This window comes from Aplysia californica, unplaced genomic scaffold, assembly GCF_000002075.1.
Source record: "Aplysia californica isolate F4 #8 unplaced genomic scaffold, AplCal3.0 scaffold00314, whole genome shotgun sequence".
Classification (NCBI taxonomy): domain Eukaryota; kingdom Metazoa; phylum Mollusca; class Gastropoda; order Aplysiida; family Aplysiidae; genus Aplysia; species Aplysia californica.
Window position 1 is genome coordinate 784,833 of NW_004797584.1, and position 14,780 is coordinate 799,612.

General features: G+C 41.7%; 1 protein-coding gene across 1 annotated transcript; it reads right to left on the reverse strand.

The window, feature by feature from the left end:
- Window positions 1–360: 360 nt before the first annotated feature.
- Window positions 361–14,774, reverse strand: LOC101850016. The gene is made up of 5 exons (XM_013084737.2): window positions 14,577–14,774; window positions 12,998–13,078; window positions 9,435–9,527; window positions 955–1,038; window positions 361–558 (listed from the first exon to the last, which is right to left on the reverse strand). The coding sequence occupies exons 1-5, from the start codon at window positions 14,634–14,636 to the stop codon at window positions 361–363; spliced, it is 516 nt and encodes a 171-aa protein (XP_012940191.2). The 5' UTR covers window positions 14,637–14,774.
- Between the last annotated feature and the right edge of the window lie 6 nt (window positions 14,775–14,780).

A 14,780-nucleotide genomic window follows, 5' to 3' on the forward strand; every position in this document is an offset into this window, starting at 1 on the left:
TTCTTCTTCTTCTTCTTCTTCTTCTTCTTCTTCTTCTTCTTCCACCGTCCGCTCCAGGTTCCCGGACTGAGAGTTCATCAAAGTGAGCACTCACGCCACTCGTGAACTGAAGGACAAGTTATCTCGCTTGCGGCTGGACAATTTCCTCAGAGTCGCCAGCTCTTACTTTCAACGAGACAAACTTTCATTTGCGTAGTTTCGTTCCAAAACAATCCTACTAGGAACCGTACAGTACTAGGCAAGAGAAAGAGATGACGGCAGAGAAGGAGATGGAAGGACAACATCGCAGAGTGGACAGGGAAGACGATGGGTGACAATCTGAGGAAAGCAGAGGACAAAGAGAAAGGACGAGAGCTGGTTTTAAGATGCAGTGGTGCCCAAACGGTTGCCCCAACGACGGGATAGAAGAAGAAGAAGAAGTCCATAGCAACATCTTACGTTCCAATGTCTATGTATCCCACATCTAACAACACAACTCACCGAGTCCTCAGCCATCTCTCGTCTGGACTTCTTCATCGCCTTTGACTTCCGGGAAAGACTCTCTCCATCTTCCACCTCCTAAGAAAAGGTGAAGATATAATTCTATTATCAATACCTCGTTAAAATTGTTGGTTATTCGTTTCAAATTAAGATTAACCCCATCCGTACATCGTGTTTTACTATCGTACCCATACGACTCTGGGGAACTCTGTGTCACCACTTTCCAAAGAGGAAAGGAAATTTGCTCGTTAATTCGATCCGTACGCTTTGCAGAGCAGTATGTCAAAATGATTTTTAAAAGAAATACTGAAAGCTACAAAGAGGTCTTCGTACTTGAAGTATTTTAAAATGTGAAGAATTCAACCCCGGGGGTACAAAATGACCCCAGGGCGTAAGGATAGGGTTAACTAAATGTTCTAAGGTTTTCCAATAAAAGTAACGGTGGGGCGAACACGAGGGTCTTATGGTACCTACCTCATCTTCCTCCGTCTCGTCCATCTGTCGTGTGGACATAGGTCTGGCCTTTGACCTCTGGGACAAGCTCTCTCCTGCATTCTCCTGAGGAAAGGTCAAGATATAATATCTATCTATCTCTCTATCTATCTATCTATCTATCTATCTCTTTTGATCTATCTCTCTCTCTCTCTCTATCTATCTATCTATCTATCTATCTATCTATCTATCTATCTATCTATCTATCTATCTATCTATCTATCTATCTATCTATCTATCTATCTATCTATCTATCTATCTATCAGTTACTTTAGTAAAGGTTTTACGGCGCTCGCAACAGCATAAGGTCATGGGAGCGCCAAGGGGTGGATGTCAACACTCTGCTCACCTCTCTAGCTTCAACAGCACAAAGCCTGCTTCGACAATCAAGGCACCCCGGAAATAGAGGGTCACAAGAGTGTGACAAACATACAAAAGAAGTAGCAGAAAATGACGATAGTAAGGATTAGGAAAGAAAAAAACAGCAGTTCCCTGTTGCAGTTCAGGCACAATTATGAGCCTGCCATTGATGAATCAGCCCATTTACAATTCTACTATGCATACGAATACGTTAATGTCCCCCCCCTTCCCTATTTGGGAATGGCCTAAAGACACTTCTGTCAGTAGCATCGTCCTATATCAATATATCTATCTATCTATCGATCTATCTATCTATCTATCTATCTATCTATCTATCTCTCTATTTCTCTATCTATCTATCTATCTATCTATCTATCTATCTATCTATCTATCTATCTATCTATATGGCTCTTTTCGTCTATGCAGACGGTCAATTTAGCTTAAGATGGTCTTCATGCAGCTTCTTTCATGGCTAATTCTCCCTATGTTTGAAGCGCAGATCCTGTAGCAGTGCTTGCATATCAGTGTCGTAGATCGAAGCTCTGTATTTCCGCTGTTTTCCTTTCGTCGTTGGCGCTTCTCAGCCTGGTTGTTTCTAAGGCTGTTCTCTAGCATTTTAGTTCTTTCCTTTATCATTTTCCTCCATGTTTTCCGGTCCTCAGCTATTTCTTCCCAGGTGTTAACATCTACTCAAAGCTTAGATAAGCTGTTTTTGCAGGTGTCTTTTTACCTCAATTTTGGTCTTCCTCTTTGTCTCTTTCCCTGGGCAAATTCTCCATACAGAAGTTGCTTCGAAATCCGGTTGTCATCCATTCTCTTGACATGGCCCAGCCATCTCAATCTTTTTAAACACAGGATAGTTGTTATTCTCTGGAGGTTTGCCCGTGCCAACACATCAACATTTGTAACCTTGTCACGCCACGAAATGCCTAAGATCTTGCAGCAGCATCTGAGACGGAAAATGTCGAGGCACTTTTCTTGTCTCCTGTACAAGGCCCATGTTTCAGATCCATAAAGGAGTGTGCTGAGGACACATGCTTCGTTAATCTTGATCTTTGTTTTGCATGGTTAATCTTTTGCTTTCCCATGCTCGTTTTGTCAGCCTTCCAAAAGTTTTTGCTGCTTTCCCTATCCTGATGTTGATCTCATAATCAAGTGATGTTGTAGAGCTGATGGTAGACCCCAGGTAACAGAACTTGTCCACTATATGGCTCTGCTCTGCACCTTCTTGGGTAAGGATGACTGTTTTCTTAACACTGATTACTAAGCTAAAGACCTTGCATGCTGTTGATAGGCGGTCCATCATTGTTTGTAGGGTTGATTCACTGTGAGCAACAAGAGCAGCATCATCGGCGAAGAGAAGGTCTTGTACTGTTGTTTTGTTGATCTTGGTCTTGGCCTTGAGTCGAGCAAGATTGAAGAGCGACCCATCAGTTCTCCAGTGGAGGAAGACATCCCCTGGTGACTCTTTGAATCCGTGTTGCAGTAAGACAGCAAAATAAGTACTAAAAAGGGTTGGTGCTAAGACACAACCTTGTTTTACTCCACTATTGATGTTGAACCGCCAAACTGAATGGTGGCCTTCATATCTTCGTGGAATGAGATGATAAGCTGTAGCAGTATCTGGGGACAGCCAGTTTTTCCAAGCATCATGTACAGTCATGATCTACTGACTGTATCAAAAGCCTTTGTCAGATCGACGAACGCAGTATGTAATAGCAGTCGTTGCTCCCTGCATTTGTCTTATAGCTGACGAATAGAAAAGATCATGTCCATTGTCGAGCGGTTTGACCTGAAACCACATTGGCTCTCTGGTAGGACTCTTTCTGCAAAATCTGCAAGTTTCTGAAGTCGCTTCAGGATGATCCTTGCGAAAGCTTTTCCAGTGATGCTTAGCAGTGAGATACCTCTGTAGTTGTTGCAATCTCCTTTGTCCCCTTTGTTTTGTAGAGTGTGGTGATTTTGGCATCTCTCATGTCATGTGGAATTTCTGCTTTCAGCCAACAAGTCGTTAGTAGCTTGTAGAGATATAGGAGGAGGGTCTCTTTGTTCTCTTTCAGCACTTCAGCAGTTATGTTGTCATTTCCTGCTGCTTTTCTGCAAGCCAGTCCATCGATTGCAGAGGAGAATTCTTCTTCTGTTGGTGTTGTATCAAGTTCTGACATTTCGGAGAGCTGAGGAATGGCCTCATGTAGCTGTCTATCAACATGTTGCTCCTGTGAGTATAAGTCTGAATAATGTTCCACCCATCTTTCCTTTTGTTTCTTCTTGTCTGTCAGCTGTTCACCTGTCGCAGACTTTAGAGGTGCCACTTTGTTTGCTGTTGGTCCAATAGCAACTCTGATGTTTTCATACATTTTCCTGATATTACCTGTATCGCTGGCCTGTTGAATTTCTGAGCATGACTTGTCCCAGTACTGATTGGCACACTTTCTGGTTTCTGTTTGAAGGTTGGATTTAGCAGCACGTAGTTGTTGCCTTGTACTCTCTGTTGGTTTTGTGTTGTTTTGTATCAGAATCTTACGCTTTTTCTCAAGAAGAGGTGCGAGTGTTGATGCACTGGCCTCAACCCAGTCCTCCTTGTAAGGTCTTTCTATTCCAAAAGTAATCGACGGAGAATTATAAATTGTTGATCTCATGCTATTCCACATGTTGTCTGGGGATGAGCTATCTAGATGTTGGAGCTCTTCTTCAACATGTTCTTGAAATTTTGCCTTTAACGCTGGGTCTTTGGTATTTCTTATGTTGATCTTAGGTTTCTTTTGTTTTTCAGCTCTTGGTGTTTTCTTTTTGACTATCTTTGTCTTAGCTATAACTAAAAGGTGGTCAGCGTTGCAGTCTGCACTGTACAAGGATCTTGTTTGCTTTACCATGCTGGCATCTTTCTTTCTGACGATGATGACGTCGATTTGGTGCCAATGGCCTGATCTTGGATGGCACAAAGAAACCTTGTGTCTGTCCTTGCCATTGTAGAAGGCGTTAGTGATACAAAGGTTGTTATTTGTGCAAAATTCTAAGAGTCTCTGACCATTCTCGTTGATTTTTCCCAGCCCAAAAGGTCCAAGGCAGGTGGGCCATACTTTGTTTTCAGTACCTACTCTTGCATTGAAGTCGCCCATGAGAAACAGGTGGTCTGCTTTTGGGACGTTGTTGATTGCATCCTGAAGTTCCTCGTAAAACTGGTCTTTTTTCTCATTTTCTGTTGTTAGGGTTGGGGCGCAGGCGCTGATGAAGTGAACCTTTCCAGTTTTGGTTTCCATTTCCATGACAGTGATACGTTCGGATATACCTTGGGGGGTGCTGATCCTGTTCAGCAATCTGTTGTGTACTGCAAAGCCCACACCATGCATTCTCCTCTCATCTTCTCCAAGACCCTTCCAGAAGAATGTGTATTTTCTTTTCCTGATGGTACCAGAATTAGCAAATCTTGTCTCTTGCAGGGCAGTGATGTCTTCATTGAGTCGTGTGAGCTCCCTGTCTGTGATTGCTGTCTTCTGATGTCCTCTGTTTTCTCCAGGTCGGTAGTGTCCAATCCGGTTGTCATTGTTCTAACATTCCAGGTCCCCAGTTTCCATGGGGTTAGTTTTACTCTTTTTTGCCTGGTGCTGGATTTAACGTCTGCCTTTCGGTTTTTGTCCTAGCTCCATACACACATAGAAGCAAACAGACGTGGCGGATCAGCACCTTACTGACAGAGGGCTGCCCAGTTTGAGACAGGCGATACCTGATCAGTGTGACCGAATAGTCACTCCCATCGTCAAAGGTGACCCGTGGCAACATCCTGTTTCGCCAAATAAGGATGTCATATAACCCGTAAACTGCCACCTCCCGTGTTTTTCCCTTGCTCGTCACAACAATGATGAAGTGTACTCTCCATAATCATATTGCTGTTGTAGCTGTGGTTGAGCTGTGGGTCTGATCCACTGTATTTGCTCTTTTGCAGCGTCCGCCCAGAAATCTTGACTAAGCTAAATGCATGGGCCTGACTATATGGAGAACGTGCCTTGCCCAATTTGCACGAACCCCCTCTCGACTTAGCTGATTTAGTCCAAAGGAGAGACGAGGTCAATACATTTGGAACCAGTAAAGTTGTAGGGGCTGCCAGAAGACAGTTCGGATCCTCCCTCCCTGTCGACTGCCTTAGGGGCCCTCCCTCCGGATTTGTTTAAGGTTTACTCCCTAAACCTTTCATACTCCCGTATGCACCTACAAGGCAGTAGGAACAGCTGCAGGTAGTACCATCTACTGTCATTGTCTCCACAATAAACAATATTTTATTACGATACTTTCAAGCAAAATGGAAAACAGAGCAATCACAATTAATACCACTCAAAATTTGGACTTAACATTATGTGCTCATTATTATTTTGCTTAGGAGCCATTGGTTTTGTGAAGAGCACGAACCCATTGGGCATTGAATCTATTACATTTTGGACATAATCATCTCTCATCTCATCTCAAATGTCACAGAGAGTTGAAAACAATTTGTCTGAATTGGGGCCAAAGTCGCTTTTCTTCAGTTGCTGTTTCATCGGACTCTAAATACCTGTATGATTTATATCCGAATATGGGGGATATTTACTGGTAACGACTCGGTATGATCTGATTTTCCAAGAATTATCTAGTGGTAGTAGCCCCGTGAGAAAGTATTTTGCTATGCATGGAAATGTCTACTTGAATGAATCCAGGACGAAAAAAAAGGTAAGACTTGACGTTTCAGCACTTGCGCGATGTAGTTCACTAAACCAAGCCATCCAGTGATTCTCATAAGTGCGGTTTTGTTCATTCCACCCCAGACCACCCAAAACTATGCCAGTTTTTGGCCTCTGTTTCTCAATAAGAGATGATTATGTCCAAAATTTTGTTTTTGTAGTTTTGGTTTTAGTAGGAGTTTTACGGCGCTCGCAACTGCACAAGGTCATATGAGCGCGTGAAAAAAAATTGTCGTTTCGCAACAGCACATTTTACAACAGTCCGGTTTGGGTTAATACGTTCACTAAAATGCTAAAATATTAAAATTTGGTGTAAATACATTTTTAATTTAAAATAACTATTTTAAATAACATAAAACATTTTAACAATTTTATTTCATTTACAACTTCCCATAAAGGTCAATGGCCTTCATAAAATCCAGAATTCTGTTGGGATCAACGACGGAAAACAGATCTTCCCTTTTTATGCATCTAAAATATTTTCTTCGGGTCTCTCTGAAGTCTAGACATTCGGTTAAAACTTCGTCTTTTTTGGAGAGGCCTGAAGGATTTCGGGGTCCCAGTTTGGGCTTAAATTTTGTAAAGTTTATTGTTAACTTGATTTTGATAAGGGTCTCCCACAAACTGGAGGCGTAGTTTTTGACTTTATTCTTACAGAGTCAGTCTTTGGGAGAGTGTTCGTCGTTGATCCCAACAGAAGGGACACGGATTCCTTCTCCAGGTGATCTACCTGCTCGTTTCCTCGGATGCCCACATGGCTAGGTAGTCATGCGAACACGATACTTTCCTCATTTTAGGTCAAGGCGTGTATTTTTGTTGTTGTAGTCTAACTATTTTTGTGTGTAGGAGTGTGTATTTTGTAAGTGAGGTGATGTAAGACAGAGAGTCAGAAAGAATAAGGAAAGATTTATTAGGAGAATTTTCAACGGAATCCAGTGCCATGTCAATGGCAGTGGCCTCTGCAGAGAAAATAGAGGCTTCGGGATGGAGTCTCCTCTGGTGTATACTGTTTGAAGATAGGGCTGGGGCGCCCACAGCGGAGTCCGATTTCGGAGCCATCTGTGATGATTAGCTCCGCACCGGGGTATTTTTCTATACGTTTTTTTTTTTGTATTCTGCTTTAAATGTTTTGGTGTTTGTGCTTGCTTTGTTGTTTGTGGTCAGACGTAAATCTACTTTTGCCTTGGTGAGGTGCCACGGGGGGAGGTCGGGAAATAGAAATTGTTGGATGTCTTGTTTGGAAAAGTGTATGTTTTTGAGGTCCTCAAGAATTCTAGGGCCGAAGGTTTTGATGAGTTTTTCTTTGTTCTGGAATTTCTTTATGGTGTCTGGGTTTGGTTTGTTTTGAAAATGCAGTCGTGTGCTGGGTTCTCTGGTGTTGAGCTCTATTTAACTGCGTATTGTAGTGAGAGTTGTAGGCGTCTGAGTGTGAGTGATGGTATGTTTGCCTCGGCCAAGAGGCTCTTCACCGGAGAAGTGCGGAAAGCCCCAGAGCGAGGCGGAGTCCTTGGTTTTGCACTGGGTCTAGCATTTTTTGGATGTGTGGTTTTGTCGATCCATATACTTGACAGCCGTAGTTAAGCCTGGATCGGACAAGGGAGATGTTCAAGTGGAGAAGGTGTTTTGAGTCCTCACCCCATTCCGGATGCGATAGAATTTCCAAAGCCTTTAACGCTTTCTGGTACCTCACACGAAGGTCTTTGATGTGTGGTAAGAATGTGAGGGTTTTTTTTGTCGAATATAACGGGTGACCATATCTTCTTGTTTTAGTTTTAGAAGGAGTTTTACGGCACTTGCTACACAATAAGGTCATATAAGTACTGAAGATTAGATCTGTTACTTGAGAGTGACAAACACAAAAAGAAGGAGGAGAGATCCAGGACGATAAATGGTTTGATAGGAAAGAGAGAGTAAACCACAGCAGACCACCCTGCAACCACCCATATTTCTTGAATAGTAAAGCAAGAGCTATATCGACGCTAGAGGTTTACTGCTAAAGGTATCGATTAACTCTGCTTGCTAAAAATTTACAATTATTCAAAGACAGAATCCCCCCCCTCCAAAAAAAATAAATTAAAAAATATAAATAAAACTTTGCACCACTAGGATTACACCTATGCGCACGGACGTCAACCTGATAAAAACAAGAAAGGCGGTCAAGATCAAACAATAATAACAAAACCTTAGCACTGTGAAAAAAGACACTGCTTGGTATGGATGTCATACTCTCAAAAGAAAGAAATAAACGAACAAACAAGAAATAACCGCCTTAAGAAATATAACACGAGTACTGACGTCATCGTCATCTGAAAGAGGATCCGGTTCCGACATTTACCGGGCAGTCCTGGAGGAGGTTTTTTTGGACAGTCTGTCGTCTGGTAACTGAGGGACCGTTTTCGTTTTAGCAGAGGTTTTACGGCGCTCGCAACTACATAATAAGGTCATACGAGCGCGAGAAGATTAGAGGTGTTACAAGAGAGTAACAAACACAAAAAGAAGGAGGAGAGATTCAGGACGATAGATGGTTTGATAAGAAAGAGAGTAAACCGTAGCAGACCACCCTCCAACCACCCACATTTCTTGAACAGTAACGCAAGAGCTATATCAATATGCTATATAGAAGCTAGAGATTTACTGCTTAAGGCATCGATTGATTTTGCTTGCAAAACATTTATAATTATTCAAAGACAGCATCCCCCCCCCCGCAAAATAATAAAAAATAAAATGTGAGGCAGCGTGGTGGAATCAGGCTCTCGTCCATTTTTTGGCATGTAGAGTTATTGATATCATCTTAAAGTTTGTTCACTTGTCTTTATTTTGATGAAAAAAATATCCATTTATTTTGAATACAAGTCGAGATATTTGCGAAAGAAGGAGGTGGGGGTCACCTGTTTTCAGAAGTAAAATTAGTGAGAAAATGGCCACCAAAGATTAGTTATTTCCTTAGTTTAAGAGTCCGTGGTAACAGAAAATTTACATTTAGTGTGCCTGTGTCAACGTTTTTCAGAAAAATTTCACACAGAAAGAGTTCTTTGATGAGCATGAAAGGTGTGAGCCAAAAAAAACCCAACAACAAATATTCGATAAAAAAATTGCAAACATGCGGAAAAATCAAGTTTCCTCACTTTGATTATTTTGGCGAGAGCCTGATTCCACCACGCTGCCTCAAAAATAGAATAAAATTTTGCACCACTAGAATAACACCTATCCGCATTGACACCAACCTGATAAATACAAGAAAGGCAGTCAAATTCAAACAATAACAATAAAACCTTATCACTGTGGGAAAAGACACCGCTTGGTATCGATGTCATACTCGCAAAAGAAAGAAAAAAGAAACAAAGAAAAAATAAGGGGCACAAGAAGTACAACACGAGTACATGTACTGACGTCATCGTCATCTGAAGGAGGATCCGGTTCCGCCATTTTCCGGGAAGACTTGGAGGACTTGGACGATTTTTTGGACAGTCTGTCGTCTGGTAACTGAGGGATCGTTTTTGTTTTAGTAGAGGTTTTACGGCGCTCGCAACTACATAAGGTCATAAGAGCGCCAGAAGATTAGAGGTGTTACAAGAAAATAACAAACACAAAAAAAGAAGGAGGAGAGATAAAGACGATAGATGTTTGATAGGAAAGAAGGAGTAAAGCACACCAGAGCACCCTCCAACCACCCACATTTCATGAATAGTAAAGCAAGAGCTATATCAATACGCTATATAGACGCTAGAGATTTACTGCTTAAGGCATCGATTGATTCAGCTTGCTAAACGTTTATATATATGTTCAAAGAGAGTACAACCTCCCCCCACCCATACCAAAAAATAAAAAAGTTGCCCTACTAAAAATACACAGAATTGCATTGACGCCAACCTGGTAAAAACAGGAAAGGCGCAGACGAGCTCAAACAACAATAATAAAACATTAGCATAGTGCAAAAAGACACCGCTTGGTATTGATGTCATACTCGCAAAAGAAAGAAAGAAACAGAAAAATAAGCGCGATAAGAAATACAACACGAGTTGTAGATTAGAGGGGTTACAAGAAAGTAACAAACACCAAAAAGAATGAGGAGAGATAAAGATGATAGATATTTGATAGGAAAGAAGAAGCAAACCGCACCAGAGCACCTGCCAACCATCTACAGGGATCGTTTGTTGGCGGGGGTAAACGGTTACGATTAGCCAGGATTAGCCGGGAGTACATGAGGGAGCTGCCTTGCTAAACAAGGACCTGAGACATTGTTTGTATGCTAGTAAAGAAAAGGCTAACCACTATTCGTTACCTCAGAATTACAAAGTTCCGTCTGACATTTCTGACGGTTTTGAGTTACTAAAACAATGAGACCAGAAAGCAAAATAATGCTCTATTTGCTCTATCAAAATCGTAAGAATATTCTGAGTCGTTCTCAAGATATTCAGTCTGTCGACGTGTCAACAGTTTCTTTGTGGATGCACATGAGAATGTGTTTGCGTGTATGTGTGTGGGTGTGTGTGTGTGTGTGTGTGTGTGTGTGTGTGTGTGTGTGTGTGTTTGTGTGTGTGTGTGTGCATTTACGTATGTGTGGATATGTGCGTGTGCGTGTGTGAAGGGGTGGGAGGGGGGAGGCAGAGGCGGGAGGGGTGTTTAAATGCGTCTGTGTATCTTTGTGGAAAAATATCTGCGTACGGAACCTATTATTTTCATAGTGATAACAGCGTCCTAATTCCAATTACTTATTGAATTTCAACTCATTCAACTTTGTGGCCCTAACAATATTATTCTATGTCTATAATTGCATGAATATTATGCTGGTGTCTGAGTACCTTTCTAAACCTACGACAAAGCCCAAGTATCCGAAATAGTCTTCATTCCTGCCTTTCTGTTGGCCTAGTGGTTAGGCTGCCGGACTCGTAATCGTGAGGTTGCAGGTTCGGGGGTTCGAGCCGCGGGCCCGACGTTGTGTCCTTGGGAAAGGCACTTTACACGAATCTCCTTCACTTCACCCAGATGGGAATGGGTACCCGGGCACAGACAACGGAAGATCTTGTCAGCAAGTTAGTGTTTTAGGGCCTACAAATGGCTGCTTGCACTGTATGCTTCCCAGGAAGTTGAGGTTGTTTCAGAAGGCTCTCAGGTCAGTTGGGGTAATTGTATAGATTGTGAAGCGCATAGAGCTTGCAGTTGAGCGGGGGTTTGCGCTATACAAATGCTACCTAGTATTATTGTTTGTTTATGTCCGAGCTGGTCAACGTCGACTACAACTGACATGTGTTATGGTGTGTAATCCTCACGTTTTCCACCCAACCCTCTCTCCTCCTACGCCCATCAAGCATTTAATTCATGCTCACTCACTCTGAAATAGTAAGTATTTTATAGGTTTAACGCTCCTCTCAACACAAAAAGGTTATTTAAAGGCTGGGAACTTCAAATCTAATGTCAGTCTGCAATAGGATAGAGCCGAATGGGCAGAGAACCTTAATAATCTTCTTATAACAACCCAAGTTCAGAACACTCGATTACTGAAGCAATGTCATCCGTTCCTTAGTCAAGCATGAGATGCACAATCACGCGCATAAAAATAATCTGCAAATATTAATTTCAAGAAAACAATCTCCTCAATACACGCCGAAGGTGGAATGAGAAAAAAAAGAAAGGGGGAGTGGGGGTGGGTGGGTGGGGTCGAAAAAGCCACTCCAGCGGTAAGTGCAAGAAAGGAAAATCAAATGATTGATTATGTAGGTGTTTTTACGCCTCAATTAACAACATACTGATCATTTGAGAGGTCTGTCTGGGTCAACCGGGGGTGAGAGGGATACAGCATGATTCCAGTAGAAAAACCGAGATACACGCTTGATAAAAGGTTTCCCCACTCAGGAATCCAACTTGAGTCTTGCGCAAGCGACGGTGAAGAGCCTGATCACAACACCACAGACACCACTGTAGACAGCCAGAAAAGTTTAACTTTTCGAGCAGCATTTACTTTATTACGTCGTCTCTGGCTTTCTATCCTTCTTTCTTTTCTCCTCTTTAACATATGATGAACCACTTTAGGCAGTTGCAAGCCCCTTAAAACTTTCACCAAATCAAACCCAAAGTATGTGATCTGCCTTCAAAGGAACATTTGTATTTACTGTTACGCTGGACTCAGAACAATATAAAAATTATACACGTTTGCAAATTGACATGAGAATACTTTTAAAACCTTTTTCAAAACACTCCAATATATAGAGTTCTCAAGACTTGCATAATTTAATAGTATACCCAGTGCATACCACAGGAGATTTGTTTGGTAAGAGTTTTATGGCGCTCGCAACTGCACAAGGTAATAATTATGAGCACGCCAAATACAAGTTGGTTACATTCGCAACAGTTCACAGCATGGGGTTTGATTTCACTGTTTTATGGTAAGGTTAAACAAGATAAAAATTTCTCACAGGAGTTTGTTGTGAACGTTTTATGCCATCATTGTAACCGTTAATATCGACGCGTACTCTGAACTACTCAAAACTGACGTTGATTTAGCCAGTTTTCAGAGACAGCTGATTGGACAATGCCAGTCAGAATCAATCCATTGATCTGAATACAGCGTTCCAGAAGAGTTTTTCAGAAACCGTCTGGATGCTTGAATACAGCCGCTCAAAAAAGACCACTGAAATATGTCATGACAAAGATTTACCCCCGAGGGTACAATTCCACTGGTAACAATTTCAGGAAGTAAAAGGACATAACTCCGACAGTGCAATAGTTTGGTCATTTCTAGCATATTATCTCATTTGTTACCGAGATAATTCCCTTGTGGCTATCAAAAATACGAGAAATTCGTATTATGCTCTTAGGAAAAAAACCACACACATAATTTTAGCATAAATAAACTGAGGGGAGTCTTTGAGTGTCCCCCGAACGCAGAAAACATCACATAAAATTGAATGGAAATACAATTCACAGACACCATCTCGCAATGACGTTTGCCCTACCTCGCCAGAGCCATCCAATTCCACTGACCCTCTCCTGGACGCGGTCCGTGAAGATTTCTTGGATGAATGTAGACCTGTCTCCTTGTGGTGAATGGAAGAAATTAAAAAAGTGGATCACATGGTTTGACGAAAGGGTCTCTCTCTTTCTGTCTCTCTCTATCTCTCCCTCTCTGTCTGTCTGTCTGGCTGCCTGTATGTGAGTCTGCCTGTCTGTCTCCCCCCCCCCCTCCCCCCCTTTCTCTCTCTCTTTCTCTCTTTCTTCTCTCTCTCTCTCTCTCTCTCTCTCTCTCTCTCTCTCTCTTTCTAAACTCTAAAGTATCCACTGCGCACACATGAGTTTGTTATATTATTTTCTGTGAATGTTTTACGTCCCAATTGCAACACTGCTAGTACTAACCTGGTCAATGGGAAACAACTAAGTAAACAAGATGCAAAACTCGATAAAATAGGTTTCCTTCTGTGGGAAAAGACCTGTCTTGTGCGTGCACATGGAACAGCGCACACTCATCAGCAGGATATAAACACCTTGAACTAAGGCACGACATAATATGCGAGGCAGCGTGGTGGAATCAGGCTCTCGTCAAAATAATCAAAGTGAAGAAACTTTTTCCTCAGGTTTGTGAATTTTTTTCAAATTTTTGTTTTTTGGCTCAACACCTTTCATGCCTATTAAAGAACTCATTTCTGTGTGGATTTTTCTGAAACACGTCGATTAAAGACACCAAAAATGTAAATTTTCAGTTACTACAGACTCTTAAGCTTAGGAAATAACTAATCTTTGGCGGTCATTTTCTCATTTATCCTACCTCTGAAAACAGGTGACCCCAACCCCTTCATTCGCGAATATCTCGACTTGTATTCAAGACAAATGGATATTTTTTTCATCCAAATAAAGACTGGCTAAAAAACTTTAAGATGATACCATAACTCTACATGCCCAAAAATTGACGAGAGCCTGATTCCACCACGCTGCCTCACATATAATGACATGAGTGTCTACGTCCAACATAATATACATGTTGAATACAATGGTCCGATAAACCCCATTTCGCAATTTGGCATTTGTTGGAATCTTGCAACCATCCATCGAATTGGGATATTTATCCTGGCGCTAGTCAAAGTCTTTTTTGTTCGTTTTAGTAAGCGTTCCATGGCACTTGAAGAAACAAAATTAAGTCATTTAAGTTCCGAAGAATTGAGGTGACACAAGAAAGTAACAAAAAACCCAAAAAAACAACAAAAAACAAACAAACAAAAAACCCCAAAAACAACCAAGGTGGAGCGATAAGGAGGATAGATGTTTATTTGGAAAGAAGAAGTAAACCACACCAAAACACGCATCAAGCACCAACTGTCTGAGTCTTGGGATATTTATCCCGAAGTCCTCGCCGGCTCCCTATGTTCCCTTCTCGAACCATTGAGCTAGTCTCCAAGATCATCAGCTTAGGACTTACAAATGCGGAACACAAGATAATATTCAGAGTTGCCACGAATTTCTAAACATTTTCCAAATCAAAGCAAAGGAGATCGAATCCACATCATCGCACTACTTAAACAACCTGTCATCGAGCAGTCCTACCTGGTCATTGTCCACTTGCTCAGCTGACCCTCTCCTGGACGATGTCTTCGAAGACTTCATGGATGAACTTTGACCTGGCTCCTTGTGGTGAATAGGAGAAATTTAAAGAGCATACCTCGTTTTGACAAAGAGAAATCTCTTTCTCTCTCACACTCTCTCTCCCTCCCCTCCCCTTCTTTCTTTCTTTCTCTCTCTCTCTCTCTC

Coding starts and splice junctions, on each gene's coding strand:
- LOC101850016 (XM_013084737.2), bottom strand. CDS start 14,636: ATGAAGTCTTCGAAGACATCGTCCAGGAGAGGGTCAGCTGAGCAAGTG. Junction 1,039..9,434: donor CTCCTTCAGATGACGATGAC/GTCAGTACATGT, acceptor ACCTTTCCTCAG/GAGAATGCAGGAGAGAGCTT. Junction 559..954: donor ACGAGACGGAGGAAGATGAG/GTAGGTACCATA, acceptor ACCTTTTCTTAG/GAGGTGGAAGATGGAGAGAG.